Source organism: Cavia porcellus, unplaced genomic scaffold, assembly GCF_034190915.1.
Source record: "Cavia porcellus strain 051 isolate PalLab524CR breed Dunkin Hartley unplaced genomic scaffold, mCavPor4.1 scaffold_6, whole genome shotgun sequence".
Taxonomy (NCBI): domain Eukaryota; kingdom Metazoa; phylum Chordata; class Mammalia; order Rodentia; family Caviidae; genus Cavia; species Cavia porcellus.
Genome location: NW_026947489.1, coordinates 41,516,836 through 41,532,929, shown reverse-complemented (window position 1 = coordinate 41,532,929; position 16,094 = coordinate 41,516,836). Strand labels below are relative to the sequence as shown.

Below are 16,094 nucleotides of genomic sequence, written 5' to 3'. Positions count from 1 at the left end.
CCAAAGAGCCCCATGAGAGCCACCCCACGGAGATACCCTAGTCAGAGAGCTGCCCGGGGTGGCCTCTGCCCAAGCTTTTCCCTCCTCAGTGCGGATCCAAAGCCCGCCGCAGAAGCCCCCACACCGGCCAGGACAGGGTGTCTGAAACCCAGCCAGCGAGTGCAGGCTGAGCTGCGCCACTCGATTGCCCCACCAGAACTCACTGCACTGGTCAGCGGCCAGCAGAGCGCTAGGCGGTGGTCGAGGGGTGGAGTGCCCCGCCTGGCTGCCCTTATATGGGCCGATCCGGAAGGCAGGCATTGGCAGAGTCCCCAATGCCACCTCCCGGGCCCCACCCCGTGCACACTAGCCCTACTCTCCACTCCTCCCGTCCTGGCTGCTCCGGGTCTGGAGCAGAGATCTGTCAGGCAGGACGAGGTGACCTGGTGGACGCCACTGCAAAAGGACGGCTGGCGGCTGGTGTGAAGTCCTAATTCCCATAATTAAGTTTGCACCTCCTGGCAGGCACAGGGCACCGGGAAGTAGGTGTAGTCACCCGCTTCTTCCCCAGCTACCTACCTGCCACTGCTTACTTAGCGCAGGAGCAACGTCAAGAAGGTGTGGGGATGCCCCACCCCAAGGTGGTGAGGAGCAATTCCAGGAAAGGGTCTCGAGAGCCGAGGCTACAAGGATGTGTGTAAGGGATCTGAACGTCGGTCCCCACAAGCTATGGGTTCCACTCATCCCTCACCCTACTGCCTGAATTCCACTCAGAGAGCACTCTGCAAGCACTGTTAGTCATTCATCCTTTAGTGAAAAGTTTTTCGGCCCAGGTCTCCTGAGACGGAGAGGGAAAGAAAAAAAGCAGTGATGGCCAGAGACTCTCGGGGCTGGGTGCTGGGTGCTGGGGGCTGCTAAAGTGTAATGGAGGAGAGGTGTAGGGAGCTGTGTGCATGCCAGGGTCCCCTGGTACCAGTCACCTCCTGCATGCTGGCCCCAGGTCAGACCTGTGCCCACTGCTGCCCTGGGAGCCACACCCCAATCATCCCATGTTTGCTCTGTCAAACCACTTCCCCACTCCACTTTGTGTGCCTCCTTGCAACAACTAAGAAGCATTTGAAAGCCTGGGCAGCTTCCTCATTGTTCAGAAGAGCAAAGGATAGCATTGGGTGGGAGTCTGTTACACTGGAGCAGGGAAAACCTCTACTTGGATGCCCCACCAGTGCCAAGGTGAAGAAGACACTGTCAGGACCAGGCAGCTGCCCAGTGCTTGGAATGGAAACTCTTTATTTCCTCTCATGGAAGGATCCATCAAAGAGGAGGGGATGGGGTCAAAGAGGGTCTGTGAGAGGAGCTATAGCAGTCAGGGGCAAGGGGGTGACAGGGACGACAAAGGGCAGTCCAGGTCATTTGTTGTCCTCCAGGAAAAAGTCATTGTAGGCCATGCACAGCGTGGTTAGGAACACCGAGTACTCTTTGAAGTCAATCTCCAGATCACAGTTCTTATCCAGGCTCTTCATCAGGTCATCAATGCTGCTCTCCTTCATCTTCTGGGAAGACCCAGGATGAGAGTCAGCTCAGGAGCCCCTCCAGCCCTGCTCCACCACCCACTGCTAGGCAGGCTGAGGGTGTCCCCACTGTGAGCAGCTCCACCCCAGAGTCTGGACTCAGCCCATACCCGGCACAGAATGACCATGGGGGCGGGGCAGCCTAACCTCCCTTCCCTACACCTTCCCCCAGCAAAAGGAATAATAATCTAGGGCTGCTTGTAAGGGGGCCCAGACAATAGATCTTTCCCTGAGACAGTACACTGCAATGAGCAAATCTAGTGCTCAACTGTACTCTGTCTGGTGCCCTATCCTATTACCCTGGCTCTACCAGAATGGAGACAGCCATCATCAGGAGAAAGGTCCTATTCACTGTCCTCAGCTCTAGGACTTCCTAGGTTCCAGGATATGGAAGAGATGGAAATTGTCTGCATCAAGATCCTAGTCCCCAGCTGGGCCCCTGTTTTGCCCAGGCTGTCCCTTGTGCTCCTGTCCCCCAGTAATTAGCCCCCAGGGACTAGTGGCCCCTCCTTCTGCCCTCATTAACTCCAGGAGCCTGGCAGAAAGTCCAGAGATCATTGTTCACCCCTGGCTTAATCCCTTGCCCAGGAAAACACTCTGGGACCTTCTGTCTGAGGGCCCACCAGGGTTCAGGATGCTCTGGAAAAGTCTGCCCCTAGGCTGAACAGTAAAGGAAAAAAAGAAGAAACACAGGCCAGGAACTTGTCCACCTCAGCCATTCACTGGACAAGTTCTGTAATATATCTGAGCCTCAGCTTTTTTTAACTGTAAAAATAATGTCATGTTTACCACATGGGCCTTCCCTCCATCTCTGTCTCCTGTGAATCTGTTCTGTTTCCTTCCTATCCTCTGTCCACAAATTAATCTTTTAGTTCACATGTCAACACAATCCGAGGGCAGAGGCCTAGCACACAAAGGAAAATTAGGCCGTGTCCCTCTCCTTGAGTTGTGCACAACCTGACCTGGACACCCCAGAACTCTTTACTTTCCCTAGCACAGGTTCTGCTACACTATGACACCTGGCCTGGCCATCAAAGCCTGCTTCCTCTGGTTCTGTAGCTTCACGCAGGTTGTAGTGCATGACTCAGCCCTGCTCCTTCTCAGTGAGACCCCAACTCATTCTCAGAACAGAGGTCTTGAGCTATGTTGACTTGAGATGTCCAGCCTCTTCCTTCTGTCTCTGGACATACCCTTCTGCCAACCTGCCCCTAGGTTAGAGAACCCGAGGATAGGTGTGTGTCCCCCAAAGGGACCACTCAGACTTGGTGATAGAGATGAGGGAATGGTTACCTACCTCCCCAAGATTCAGTTCCTTCTTTATCAGCTCCTTCAGTTCCTTCCTGCTCAGGGTCAGCTTGCTACCCTCTCTTCCTGAATATTTGTGAAAAGTGGTGACCATCGTGGTCAAAGCCTTCTCAAGAGGAGTCTCCATCACAGTGTTCAGCTCTGGAGTGGGTAAAGGGAAGCATCACAGTCCTCAGGAAGCCAGGCCTTCTGCTCCCAGTCACAACTATTCTACCCCTACACCCCTCTTTCCAAGGCCTGGGGATTTGAACCCACAGTGAGGCCAAAATCCACCAAGAATGTTCACCCAGGTCTGGACAGGTTCTGTGAGACCAAGGAAAATGCTGAACAACTGGAACAGTGAGATGCACATCCCCTAAGGAAGAGTCCTCTGCTCAGAAGGTGTTGACAAAGGGGCCTGGGAATTGACAGGATGATTCCCCAAAAGAACTGGTGGCAGATAGGGGAGAAGATATAGGATCAGAATGTTCTCTCTGCCCCCATCCAGATGGACACTGGTTTTCCAGTGGCAGTTTCCACATTAGTCATCCACTTTTCCAGTACCCTCAGCAGCTGATATCAAGGAATGCCTTGCTATAAAAGTAGGGGATACTGCAGAGAGTCCAGGGATAAAAGTGGGGTTTGGGGAGGCGGGAGATAAGGTCTCAGCAACAAGCAAGACTTGCCGCTGACCTTAAGTCACAATCCCCAGAGCTGCTCAAGACCTGCATCCACAGACTGGCTGGGAGGCAACAATCTCTGAGACCTGGATCCAGAGCTTGTATTTGAGTGAAGGCCTCACTTCTGTCAACAGAGCCACCCACATAGAGAAGAGGCAGCTGGAGCTTCTGACTCAGACCTAAAAACCACATCCCTTTAGGGAGGAAGGAGGCAACACCCACAGAATTTAAGTGCTATAGGTAGATCCTGTGGGGAGTCTGGAGCCAGGAGGAAGGAGGTGCTGGCTCCCATTTCCAACCCAAAACCCACTCCGCAGTTCTTCAACTGGGGCATCATTCATCTCCCACCACCCAAAGACCTCAGCTTCTCCCACCTTGAAAAGACTCAGCCAGGACCACAGGCCAAAACAAGGGCCTCTGGACATCTGCGAGAGCATTCTGGCCAGTTCTGGTTCCCATCTCCATCTAGAGCTACTTAGCAAGAAATTCTTATAGTCACATTCCCAAACTCTGCTCCTTCTTCCCTGAGCACAAACCCATTTGCAGAGCAGGGCCTTCTTTGTGGAAGTGGCTGTTATTTGTCACCCTCTGGCTTCCTCACCCTGTGCGGCCCAGCACAGATGAGCAGGGACATCAGAAGGAAGGACTCACCAAGAGGGAGCAAACCCAAAGAAGCCAAGCAGCAGCAACAGCCTCCCACCCACCCACTGCTCTCTGACTTTATTCCCTTGCTCTGAGTGCCCAGGAGATCAGATAGAGATGCAGCCAATGAGAAGGGGTGAATGCACCCTGTAGAGTATGCTCTTGTGAGTACCTCCTGCTACTTTTACCATCCTTGTTTACAAACATGGGCAAGGAGCACCCTGAGTTCACCATGGTGCACATGTCTTCAACTCCAGAAACTTTGCTTTTTCAGTCAAAGCTCAGAACTCACCACATGACGGAGCAATAGGCAGAAGAGGAGAGGTACAGGTTGGTCAAACATAGGGCCCTCCTCACATCCGAGGCCACTCTGCACAGAGACCCTCCCACCCACCACAACAAATCTCCATCAGTCAGTGTGGGAGAATATTTCCTCCACACACAGTCAATGTCATCAGCTTCTATGAAGCAAAGAGTTTTTAAAGAATGGGATTTGTTTTGTTTTGTTTTGTTTTTTGAGATAGGATCCCTCTATGTCATTTAGGCTGCCTTGGACTATGAAGCCTTGCACTCACAGTGAACTTCCTGCCTCAGCCTCCTGAGTGCTGGAATTACAGGCATACATGTGCACCACTATTCTTCTAAACCTTCACAGAAAGAATTGTCTGAGACTGCTGACACAGAGAACTGAGAATCAGCAACTGGAGAAGATTCAGGGGAAAGCCTGGGGATGGGGTAGAGGTTGGATGGGTGAGGGTAGGTTTAGTGTGTGCACAATGAGACACAGAAGTATCGGGGAGAGTTCCCTGTGTCCCAGACATTGCTCCACCACTAAGAAAACCAAGCATGAGGACAGAAGTGGACTAGGGACTTAGTAACCATCCCTGCTGCAGTCCCACCCGAGCCTGCCTGAATCCTCCTTAGTTCCCCCTATGCCTTCCCTACCCCCAGCTGCAATGTTAGGAACTGGTTGCTAAGTAACAGGAGTTTCCAGTAGGCGAGATGCAGGCTGAGCCTCAGGGGAGGGCACTCCCGTGGAAATGGGCAGACTGACTGGGAGTAAGAAGGGGAAACAGCAAATTTTTCCTGCACCAAGGTCTCTAGAGTTCAATTCCAGGGGAACATCTGAGTCATCTACCCTACTCTTCTGAAGCTGCAGGGGAAAAAAGCTCTGGGGAGGAAAAGAGAAGCCTGGAAGGTTAAAGAAACCAAGCCCTCCAGCTCCTAGCTGAGTATCTGTGCACCCTTTACTTAAGTCTCCATGTCTCCCAGGCATGGCCTTGAGCTCTGGAGCTACAGCCTTTAACTTGTTCTAAGTGAAAGGAGCATCATGCTTCATGTTTTTGGGTGGGAGAGTTTCTATATCACTTCACAGATCGTGTGTCTAGAATTTTGTCTCTAAATCTATTGTCATCATCTTCCTTATCACCCCCAGCCATTGCCCCTAGCTCATCCCTTCTGACACTCTTGTCCTCCTCTGAAAGAGCACAATTCCTCATAACAAATCTCATCCCAGGAACTCACGAGCAGAGAGAAAATAACTACCTCATGCCGCTGGAAAAGATCCCCAACTACACTGCTTCCCCGACCCAGCCGTGGAAGGAAAGGATTACTCAGTTCCTGTGGAATGAAGCCAGTGAGCTGGAAGGGGTAGCAAGCAGGGCCTGGACTGTAAATGTCAGGACTGAGGGACAGCGTCCTCCCATCCCACTCTGGCCTCACAACTCCCTCCTCGTGACTTAGCCCTATTGTGTTTCCTCCAAATCCCAACCAAAAGCAGATGTGACCTTCAATTCCATTCCAGTCTCAGTTTGAGGTCCTGCCAGAAACAGAGCTGGAGAGAGGTGGGAGGGACAGCAGGCTAGCTAACATCCCCCAGCTGGGGCTTTCCAAGCTCCTGGTGGTCCCTTTTCCTTGTTTACATCCTATCAGAGTCCACTTTACCACACACACACACACACACACACACTCAACACCTCATATCCCTCTTAGTTTTCACTAGTTAACTATCCACAAAACTGCAACTCAACTCCTGGTGTTCCCCACTGTCACCCGATAACATATTCCTCAACCCCAACACACTCTGCCAAGCTCTGTTCCCAACAGTAGCTTCCAAAATTCTTTATTGAATTTGCTCAGCATCATATACACATCTGAAAAAACCAGAGTGAGGCGCTATGCTCACTGCCACATGGGAGGGCCCCAGCTACAGACCCCACTCCCACTCCATTGCATGTGAGGAGCCATCACTTCTTCCGGGGCTGCTTATCTGGGCAGCCTTCGAAGAACTCATTGCACATCATAGCAATGCAGGACAGGAAGACACAGTACTCCTGGAAGTCCACCTCGTTGTCCCGGTTGCAGTCCAGGTTGCTCATCAGCTTCTGAAAAGCAGCTTCATCCGTCCTTTTCTGAAAGCAGAAGAAGCTACAGGTTAAACACAGAAGCCAAGAAGGGGTGGAGAACCGGGGCTAAGACTACACTGGGTTTCTGCCTCTAGACTGGAGCTCAGGAAGGCTAATGGCTTTGGAGTTTCAGGACTAAGCCACGGTGGAGAAAATTGTTCCCTGGATGAAGAATTCTCAATATCTTGAGGCATTGGGAAGTGGTGGAACTACATCTTCACTCACATTTGTTTTAATTATCCAATTAAGCAAAGTCATGAAAGCAATGTGTTAACACCTGTAAGATGTTATTGTTGGGGCAGGGGGAGTCTGTAGGTGTGCATATGTCTTCATAATTGTGTCTTCACACAGAGAAGAAACCCAAAGACTGGCCACTGTAGGGCTGATGGTGAAAGTCAAACAGTCCTGATCTGGATCACAGTTTTGTTTTGTGGTGTGGAGAATGAACCATAGTGTCATGCATGTTAGGCAATCACTGTACTCTACCACTGGGCTACACCAGTTTTGTACGCTGACCACATCAGAAGCTACTTAGCTCTCTGAGCTTTACAGTTCTCTTCAATTAATTAGTACAAAGCACCTAGAAGAGCACCTGACAAGTGAGCATTCATTCTTGGTCCTTTGTTGGGGACCATGAGTAGTACTGTGTTTTTCCACACCAAGCAACCAGATCTCACTCTCTAATCCTGTCTCCTGACAGCGATACCTCCAACTGCATTTTGCTCTGCATAAAAGCTAAAGCCTCCTAGGCCCCACCCTCTTTTGGGGGCAGACTGCACAGAGAGAACCACTCCAAGGCAGAAGCCACTCACCCCCAAGAAGCTGGACAGCTCACGGGTCAGCAGCTCCTTCAGCTCTGATTTGTTGAGCTTGAACTTGTCACCTTCTTTACCCGAGTACTTGTGGAAGGTGGACACCATCACATCCAAGGCATTCTCCAGAGGAAGAGCCATGGCAGCCTCTGACCTGGGGACAGCAGGCAGTGAAGCACCCTTATCCCCCATCCCCAAAGATGAGCTTAGAGTGACTCACTCCATCCCCATCCTTGAGGTGCCACCCCTGGGGAGCCCAGAAAAGTGGGTCCATCTTCTAGTAGGAGGGGTGCACAGCAGGGTGAAGATGGCAAACATTTTCAGGGACCTCTGCACAGGCCCTGGAGATCCAGGCAGCCAGCAAGCCAGTTCCTGGGCCTCCCTCAGGCCCTCGCCTCAACAACATTTTTCCACCCTAGCTAAATCCAAACCACTCCCACAGCTCAGCCACAAGCTCCCCGCCCTGCCCTCGCCCATTCTTCTCTCCTCCAGTGCTGGGCGCGGTTGCTGGAAGCCTGCCCAGAGACCTTCAGGGGAAAAAAACAGCCACCAAATGGTGAAAGAAAGGTGGGGAAGCCAGGCTCTCTTGGGTTAGGCACTGAGTAGCGGGCCAAGGCTCATAGGGCTCTACCAGTCAAAAACCCACAGGTGCCTTCACCATGCTTCCCATACCCACATATGCACACATGAGCTTGTGCAGCCAGCAGTCACAAGCCAGTGTGCCAACCACAGGTCACACATACCACGCACACTATAATAGTGTAAATCTAGCATCTTGGAAGTTCTCGTAGAGCTCAAATCCAGCCACCTACACACTTTTCTGTTTTTCATTTTTTGATACACACACATACACTCCCCAGAGCCTGCACACCAGCCTCATGTCTGGATCTTCTTAGCATATCTGGTCCCCACAGCCTCCCATTCTGCTGTGCCAATTCAGGCTCTAACCACCCCTGCACAACTTACCAGACCAAGAGAGGAAGTGCTGAGCAGAGAGGTTTGGGGAGAGCCCAGCAGTCTGACCTATTTATACCCAGCAAGGCCCTGCCCATGAGGGGATGGGGAAGAACGGATACTGCCCTCCTGCTGTAGGCTGATGTTATAAGTGCCACAGCCCAAAACCACCCTCCACCAACCAGCCCAGCCTGGGAACCAAGCCTCCCATCCCTAAGCAGACCCAGACAGGCAGTGAACCCTGTGGACATCATCAGGGACCTTAATGGGGTGGGCACCACTCAGATTCCACAAATCAGCCAAGTTTAGGGAGCTAGAGGACAGGGCAGTGTGAAAAGGGGGTGTGGGGACCAGGGAGGGAATCACTGCACCAGGCAGAAAGCAAAGAAGTTGCAGGGCAGTGGATACTGCACCAGAAATGCAGCTGCCCAAGAGCTGGAGAGGAGAGCCCAGGCGTGTGCTATGCACAGCTCAGCCAGCCCTTCTTCCCTCCTCAGAGGGGTCACTCCCATGCCAGGCAAGGCCTGGGGTGGAGACTTGGGCACCAGGAGGGGCTCTGGGACTCTCCCCAGGAATGTCAGGGAGAAAAGTCTTGGAGAGCTAATAATGTGGTGGAGAAGGGGACAAAGTGGGGGCTCCGGGATGGGTGAATGTGTAAGAGAGGCTGTCAGGAGGGTGTTAGGGTCCAGGTGAGTGTCAGGAATGAAGAACCCAGATTAGGGTGGAGAATTAGAGGTGAAATGGCACAAAGCTGGGGAGTCAGGCTCAGGGTCAAGCCCTCAGGATAAGGCCTGAACTCAGAGATGAATGAGGGTCAGAAATGGGGTTTAAAACCCTCAGAAGGTGGCTGGGACCAGCTGCTTCAGGGGTAGGGTCTGTCTCAAGGTACTCTAACCCCCTCCAATACAAAGCACCCCTCCGTGGCTTTCAGCAAATACCCTAATCCTATTAGTGCAGCTCTCTGGGCTCCCCCACCCATGCCCTGCCACACCCACAATCCACCCCTGTCCCTGAATATCTGGTCATGAGAACTGAGTTCCGTACCCAGAGACCTCTTCCTCCATTCTTTTTTGCTTTGTAGTCTGGATTTTTTATTTTTGGTTTTAGGTTTTGGGTTTTGGTTGTTGTTTTGGTTTGGTTTGGTTTGGTTTGGTTTTTTCCGTAGTACTAGAAATTGAACACAGGGTCTCAAGCACGCAAGGCAAGTATGCTGCCACTGAGATAAGTCTGCAGGCTCCTCCAGCCATTCCTGACAGACCAAAGTGGGGTTTCTGCCTCTAAGACACAGATAAAGACAGAAGAGGCAGGTCTTCCAGCCTCCCCAGACTCTTATGTCAATCCACCCCTCCCACATGAACATTGAGACAAGTGCTTCACAAGGCCTGAAACTGCCCTCAGGGCCCATGGGGAGCTCTGGTTCCTCTCGACCTCCTTCCTCCTGTAGAAAAGGCCAGAAAGGAGGACTCCATTCTGAGATCCAGCGTATCCACTTGAAAGAACCACATCAAGCCACCTTGCTGCCATGTCTTTATTAGTTACACTTCCACCATGGTCTCATTTACACATATACACCTGCTGGACCTCCTGGGCATTCACAGCAGAACCCGACCTCCTCTCACCCCCACCCCAGAAAGGAAGTGGAGTCAGGAGCTGCTCTGCCCCTCACCAGCTGGGCAACTAGATCTCATGGGTAAAATGAGTTGGCACAAGAGGGGCCAACTCAGAGGGTTCCATATTGAAAGAGATGCAGGAGAGAAGGTAGCTGAGGCCAGGATCCCCTCAGGACCAGACATGGAGCAGCCTGCAGCAGGCCAGCACCCTTCTGGGGCAAAGACTACTGAGGGCAGGGAGGGTCTGGAGCACAGTCCTTGAAGTAGTCATGGCAGAAGAGACAGATGCGGGCCAATGAGTGCACGTACTCCTCAAAGTCCACCTCACAGTCCTTGTTGCTGTCCAGAGCACTCATGAGTTTCTCGTAGTCACACTCTCGAAATTCTGTCTGTGAAAGGGAGGGTTGAAGCGGGAGGGGAGGCAGGTTGAGGAGGGTAGAACAAATTTCCACAGCAATTCCCCTCTGGGAGGACCAGTCCGTCCCACCTCACACTCTCCTGGGGGTCAACCTCAGCTGACAATGTGATTTCAATCCAATTTCCAAATCCCCCTTCTCAGGGCACTGACTGAGCACCTGCTCTTTGCTACTGAATCCTGTATTCTTCACAGGGCTTCCCATAACCTTCCCAATCTCTGCAACGCCAAGGAACAAGATTGACATCCCACTTCACAGATAGGAAACTGAAAGCCAGGCATGGTGACACACACACCTTTAATCCCAGCACTAGGGAGGCTGAGGCAGGAGGATCATGAGTTCTAGCTTACCCTGGATTACATAAGGAGAGCCTGTCTCAAAAAACAAAAAAAAATAGGAAGCTGACGTTCATTCAGCCCCTTCTTAGCATCCCCCCACCACAGTGCTGTCTCTGCCCTTTGCTACCCTCTGCTTATGCTGTCCCCAGGTCACTCTGCAGAGTCCAGATGATACCATCCCACTAGGCAGCCAGGTTGCTCACCGGGGTCCATGTGGGCAGCTCCTTCTGCAGCAACTCCTTGAGCTCTGCCTGACAGAGCTTGTGCTTGTCTCCACTGTGTGAGCTATATTTCTGGAAGACGACCAAAACTGTCGACAATGCCTGCTCCAGGTTCGCAGCCATCCTCACTGTCACAGAATAAGTCCTTGACTTTCAGTAGAAACAAGCCAGCCCCTCCCCGCCGCTCATCGCTGTCCAGTGTTTCCCAGGGGCAGTTCCCAGACCCATTTTGTCTCCCCCAAGGACCCCTTCTCTGAGCAACCTTTCCCAACACCAGTCCTCCAGACTCATCTCCCACAGTCATCATTGTAATTTTCCTGGACAAGGTCTCATAGCTCCAACACCTGTACAAACTCCTCAGAGACAGAATATCCTGCCCTGTCACCCTCACTCCCATAGTGGAGCTCCCTGAGGACTCCAACTCTCTCCCACCTTTCCTCATCCCTGTAACTCCCAGGAATGGCCTAGTGGCCCACACCGCCTTGAGATACAGCCTCTGTTCCTAAAAGTTCCTTCTCCTTTAGGATCCCAGAGCTCCTTCCAGTGGGAACATGCAGAAGGTCCTTGCCAGAGCAGGGTCTTAGCAGGGTGAGTCAGTCCTGAGAGGAAACCCCCACCACCTCACCTACTCCCCTGCACCAAACTCAAGGATGCTGCAGCCATAGTAAAAGTTGGGGTCCTCTGCCCCTTTGCACCCCTGAGTGAGCCATTTCCATCCCTGGGTCTCAGGTGTCTTCTCTGAAAGAAGGGCAAATCCCCCTCACAGACTGTGTCAGGAGCATGAGCCAGAGGCCTCTGAAGAGGCAGCCAAGCTCAGAGATTTACCAGACTATCACCTGCCTCCCATTGAGGCCACCCTGTTAGCCCCTGGGGTTCTTGAGATAGGGGGCTCCATGCAGAATTCCCAGTTCTGATGGAGGAGACCCTTTCCTGGAATTGCTCACTTCCTTAATTCCACTAGTCCCATCCATACTCTGATGACTCCACCCTGGGGAAATCCTGGGTGGCCAGGAAGGCTAGAGCTACTTCCACATGAGCCCCGTGAGTCACTCCTGGTTCCCCCAGGGGATGGGAGTCCTGCCGAGTGGGCAGCCAGGGCCAAAACTCTCTCCCCAGCAATTCTTGCTCTGGCAGGGGGATGGCCAGTATGGTGTGGCTGGCAGGGAAGTAGGATGAGAGGAAATACGGGGGGACCAACCTCTGCTAGGGTCTAATGCTTTGTGTCAGCCCAGGGTTGGAACAAAAGGTCCGTACTCCCAGGAGAGGAAAGAGCCCTGTTCTTCAGAGTCAGGTGAGCATGCCCTGCCAGGCTCCCGCCAGCCATACTGGTGCCAGCTTTGTTGCTATATAGAAGCTCAGGGCCTACAAACAGGCAGGAACACTCTCTTCCCCATATCCCTGGCCTGTCCCAATCTGTCTCCTCTAGGGAAGCAAGGAGGAAAGGAGGAAGGCAGGGAGCCAACTAAAGACAACACCAGAACTTTCAGCCTATGGCCAACCCTATGGCCAAGCCCTGGCTCTGCACACTCCCAGTCCAAACTTCCCATCAGCCCTCATTACTGTATGGGGGATCCCTGCATCCACCATAGCTGATTCCCCTTACTCCATCACCTGCCATGGTCATTTCTCCACCCCCACGCTCAGACCCCAGTCAAGAGACCAACTGGACATCAGGAGTTCCCTGAGCAGCACTGACACTCAAACCAGGGCAGGACCCATGCAGCCAGCACTCACCACTGGTGTTGTCCTTGCAGCTGTGGGAGCTTACAGACTGGTGTCCCTATTTGTAGCCTTCCTAGGAATGAAAGGGGCAATTATGGGCATCCAAGTAGGTCAACACTGAGGCTGCCCCCAGGGGCTCCTCTGGATCTTTTCCTCACTAGCCCCTTTTACAGGTCCCCCGCCCACCTATCCATGCATACATCAAAGATCCAGGCTGAGCTTCACACACTAGTCATCGTTCCCCCTGTACTCTCACCCCAGGACTGGGAACTGTGGACAGCCTTCTGCCCCCACCCTTCCATCGTGGCTGGAGGAGACAGGCCTGGCTCATATCACAGCCCCTGCCACATTTCTTCTATCTGAAGAGGCACCCTCACTTAGATTGTAGCTCATGTGGGAGTGCCTTGGAGAGCACCTGGCTGAGACCCCCCCCCCATGAGAAGACTGAGGCTATCCTAGCTCTGCTACCAGCCACAGACTCCTAGACTACTTGAATTGGTTGCTTTTGGCTATGAACTACATCCCCAGATGAAATTACCACGTGTCTCCTAGGGGTGTTTCCAGCGGTTTGGCCTTGAGTTTTCTTGCCCCTCCACCCCAAGAGACATGAATGAACTTGGGCTACAGGCTCCAGATAGCGCTAGCTTGTGGCTAGAGTCCCCTAGGGGCTGTTTTCCTGCTCAGTTCAGCAACTCTAACTCTCCTTGAAGACCTGGAGAGATAGGGTAGAGTTCTCTCTGCCTTTCAGCTTAACATGTAGCCCTTTGGGGTCCCAGCATAATAAGGGGTGACTCCCACTTGTGTTCCCGCCTTGAGTGAGCCTGGTCTGCAGCTTTCCCAAATCACTGAAGCCAAAGCCCAAGTTTGGCTTGGTTTGGCCAACATCCTCAGGGCATGAGGGCCCTGGCGCCCTGCTTACTCCTGATTCTGTTTTCAGTTAGATTTTCACTGACTCATTCCTTCCTGCCTAACAAAGATCTTTGATGCTTTGAAAAAGATTATTTTGATTCTAGCCAACAGTTCCTGCTACAGTAGACAGGGTCCACCATATTACCAGAAATGTAAATCCCTTCACACTAGTTCACTAGCCTATGCTTAACCCTAAGACTTCCCAAGTCACCGAAGGAATTTAAGGGCAGGAGGAATCTGGGAAGGGAACAGGAGCTTGCCTTTGAGGCCTATGAAGAAGCTCCAATGCCTGTGGCAGCACCCAGAGATCCATAACTTCTCCCTGGGCCCAGCCCCCAGCCTTGCCTAAGCCATCATGGAGACCCTCGTCTCATAGCAAGAGGAGTGACCAATGGCGCAAAAGAAGGAAGAGCTATGATTAACCCTGCTGTAGAGGTCAGGAGTTATGCGCCCCATAACTCCTGACCTATAACAAGGGCATAGGACTCCCCATAACAAGGGCACAGCAGGCATCAGGACTGGAGTGGACCAACAATTAACTCTGTCCTAAGTCAATCAGTCAGGCCTTCATTTTCCTCATCTGTCAGTAATAGAAGCACTGCTGTGGGACTTAAATGAGTTAACATAATACAAATCTTGTGGAATAAATAGTTCCTAGCACATAATAAGAGCTTGATAAATGTTAAGCAGGAGGCAGTAATTTACCCAAGGTCATATAACTAGTGAGTGGCAGCATCAGGAGCCATTGGCCATCCGTGTAAATATTTAAAGGCATCTATGGTAGGCATTGAGGGTGTACCCGTGAACAGAACTCACACGGTGCCTGCTCTGGGGAGATGGCAATGCAGTAGAGGAAGCACACGATAACAAATGAGTGTTCCATAGATTCAAGATATAATCCTTATGAGGAAAAACAAACCAAAGGTAAGAGAAAAAAATTATTTTGGTAGGGCTGGTTGTATAGCCCAGTGGTAGAGCATTTGCTTAGCTTGTGTGAAGACCTGAGTGGAATCCCTAGCACTGCACAAAAGAAAGGGTGGAAGGCAATGAGAGAGGGATACAGGGATGCAGGGGGAAGGGAAGGGTGAGAGGGAGGAAGGAAGGAAAAGATGGTGTTGGTGAGGAGCAGTTTTATATGCATAGTCAGGGCACGCCCAACAGCTTGGCTTCAGAGTCCTTGCCCTTCCCCACCATCCTTTAATGATGCTGGGCATAGCCATGCCTTCCTGGGATGTAGCACTTCTGCCCACTGGAAGAGACCAGACCAAGACTGCAAAGGGACAGGAGCACACTCTGGGACACTAGAGTCAAAAGGTAGCTGGGACCCAGAGAGAGCTTAGTACAGGGTTGGAACATGATCATGCAAAGAAACTTTAACAGGGCCCTCACTGAAGCTCCACCATGCTTCCTCACCTGACCTTGGTCCATTATGCCATTTACCTTATTAGCACCTAATCCCCATGCCCCCAAATTGGATTTGGAAGATTCCTGTCCTAAGAATTCAGTTAGAGTGCTGCATCCCTGGATGTCCCTGTGGACAATGTTAGGACAGCAGTGTCTGAGTCCACCCGCAGACACGCACTGACTTGCCCAGGTGGAGGTTACCTTCTCCTCACCAGGTCATCTTGTTCAGGCTTCTGTCTCCATGCAGATGGAGGACAGAGCTGTAACTTCTCTTCCCTTGCTCCCCCAAACTCTCCTTAGAGTGACTGAAATCATCTTGTCCTCCTGGAAGTTCTCTAACTTCTCCCCTGAACCCCCTTTTTTGCAATAGCTCCAAGTGTATACCATATGAACTGCCCCCAAGACCCAGACAGACCTCCTCCCTTCGGATCCTCTAGCTGAGCTGAGCCCAGCACTGTTGACTTCTCACCTTCCGTCGCTCCCACCCCACAGATGTGGAGTTGACCGTGGAAGAATGCACCACATTTGGAGGTAGGACACTCTCTCCTTGAAGGAACAGCAGTGAGTGTACAAAAGGAGAGAGCAGATGCTATCCGATCTGGCAGGACTTCTTACAGCACTGACCTTCCCCCTCTCCTTCTTCCTCCCCTGTCTCTGCCTATCTCCACCATCAATGGCTGCCCGAAAAGGCCAATGTCTAGTCCCTCACCTCCAGGCAAAATAAGATGAAATGTCCTGTGCACCTGGACTTCCATATAGTTGTGCCAAAAGGGCCTGGGCCCCAGGGATAGGATAACCTGCTCCATCCCACAGACCCACGGAACCAACGCACTGACTGGCTTCCTTTCTCATCTTCTGAGCCAACTATAGGGAAAGCATGGGAAAGGGTTTTTTGGTTACTGCAGCTAGAGTGGAGCCAGGGAAGCCTTCGCTACAGAATTGGGGCAGGAGGTATGATGAGGATCTGAACTGAGGGCCAGAAGGGCATGCAGAACTCAGACCTACTACCTTTTTGACTGTAAAGTCAACAGCTGGTTGTGTCCATTGCACAGATGAGAACAATCACTCAGTGAAGAGATCCAATAGCCTACAAAAGGAAGCAAGGGGTCCCAGTTAAGTACTGCCTTGTCTTAGATCCTGTAACAGGGAA

At 51.9% G+C, this 16,094-nt stretch overlaps 3 protein-coding genes across 8 annotated transcripts; all 3 read right to left on the bottom strand.

Annotated features, from left to right (window-relative positions):
- Window positions 1-1,246: 1,246 nt before the first annotated feature.
- Window positions 1,247-6,114, bottom strand: S100a5 (S100 calcium binding protein A5). 4 transcript variants are annotated; one of them, XM_013158578.3, is made up of 3 exons: window positions 5,699-6,114; window positions 2,842-2,993; window positions 1,247-1,529 (listed from the first exon to the last, which is right to left on the bottom strand). In XM_013158578.3, exons 2-3 carry the CDS (start codon window positions 2,977-2,979, stop codon window positions 1,386-1,388), a joined length of 282 nt encoding a protein of 93 aa, XP_013014032.1. In that variant the 5' UTR covers window positions 2,980-2,993; window positions 5,699-6,114; the 3' UTR covers window positions 1,247-1,385. The 4 variants fall into 4 exon arrangements, with proteins under 4 accessions (XP_013014032.1, XP_063106582.1, XP_063106583.1 ...); XM_063250512.1 differs by lacking the exon at window positions 5,699-6,114 and adding an exon at window positions 3,525-3,670; XM_063250513.1 differs by lacking the exon at window positions 5,699-6,114 and having other exon boundaries at window positions 1,247-1,526; window positions 2,842-3,472.
- Window positions 6,115-6,259: 145 nt separating this feature from the next.
- S100a4 (S100 calcium binding protein A4) lies at window positions 6,260-8,482 on the bottom strand. The gene is made up of 3 exons (XM_003475548.5): window positions 8,337-8,482; window positions 7,371-7,524; window positions 6,260-6,564 (listed from the first exon to the last, which is right to left on the bottom strand). Exons 1-3 carry the CDS (start codon window positions 8,420-8,422, stop codon window positions 6,400-6,402), a joined length of 405 nt encoding a protein of 134 aa, XP_003475596.2. The 5' UTR covers window positions 8,423-8,482; the 3' UTR covers window positions 6,260-6,399.
- A 1,356-nt stretch (window positions 8,483-9,838) lies between these two features.
- On the bottom strand, window positions 9,839-16,030 carry S100a3 (S100 calcium binding protein A3). Of its 3 annotated transcripts, none has more exons than XM_063250507.1 (4): window positions 15,953-16,030; window positions 12,644-12,704; window positions 10,892-11,037; window positions 9,839-10,323 (listed from the first exon to the last, which is right to left on the bottom strand). In XM_063250507.1, the coding sequence occupies exons 3-4, from the start codon at window positions 11,030-11,032 to the stop codon at window positions 10,159-10,161; spliced, it is 306 nt and encodes a 101-aa protein (XP_063106577.1). In that variant the 5' UTR covers window positions 11,033-11,037; window positions 12,644-12,704; window positions 15,953-16,030; the 3' UTR covers window positions 9,839-10,158. The 3 variants fall into 3 exon arrangements, with proteins under 3 accessions (XP_063106577.1, XP_063106578.1, XP_063106579.1); XM_063250508.1 differs by lacking the exon at window positions 15,953-16,030 and adding an exon at window positions 14,357-14,375; XM_063250509.1 differs by lacking the exon at window positions 15,953-16,030 and having other exon boundaries at window positions 12,644-13,649.
- Between the last annotated feature and the right edge of the window lie 64 nt (window positions 16,031-16,094).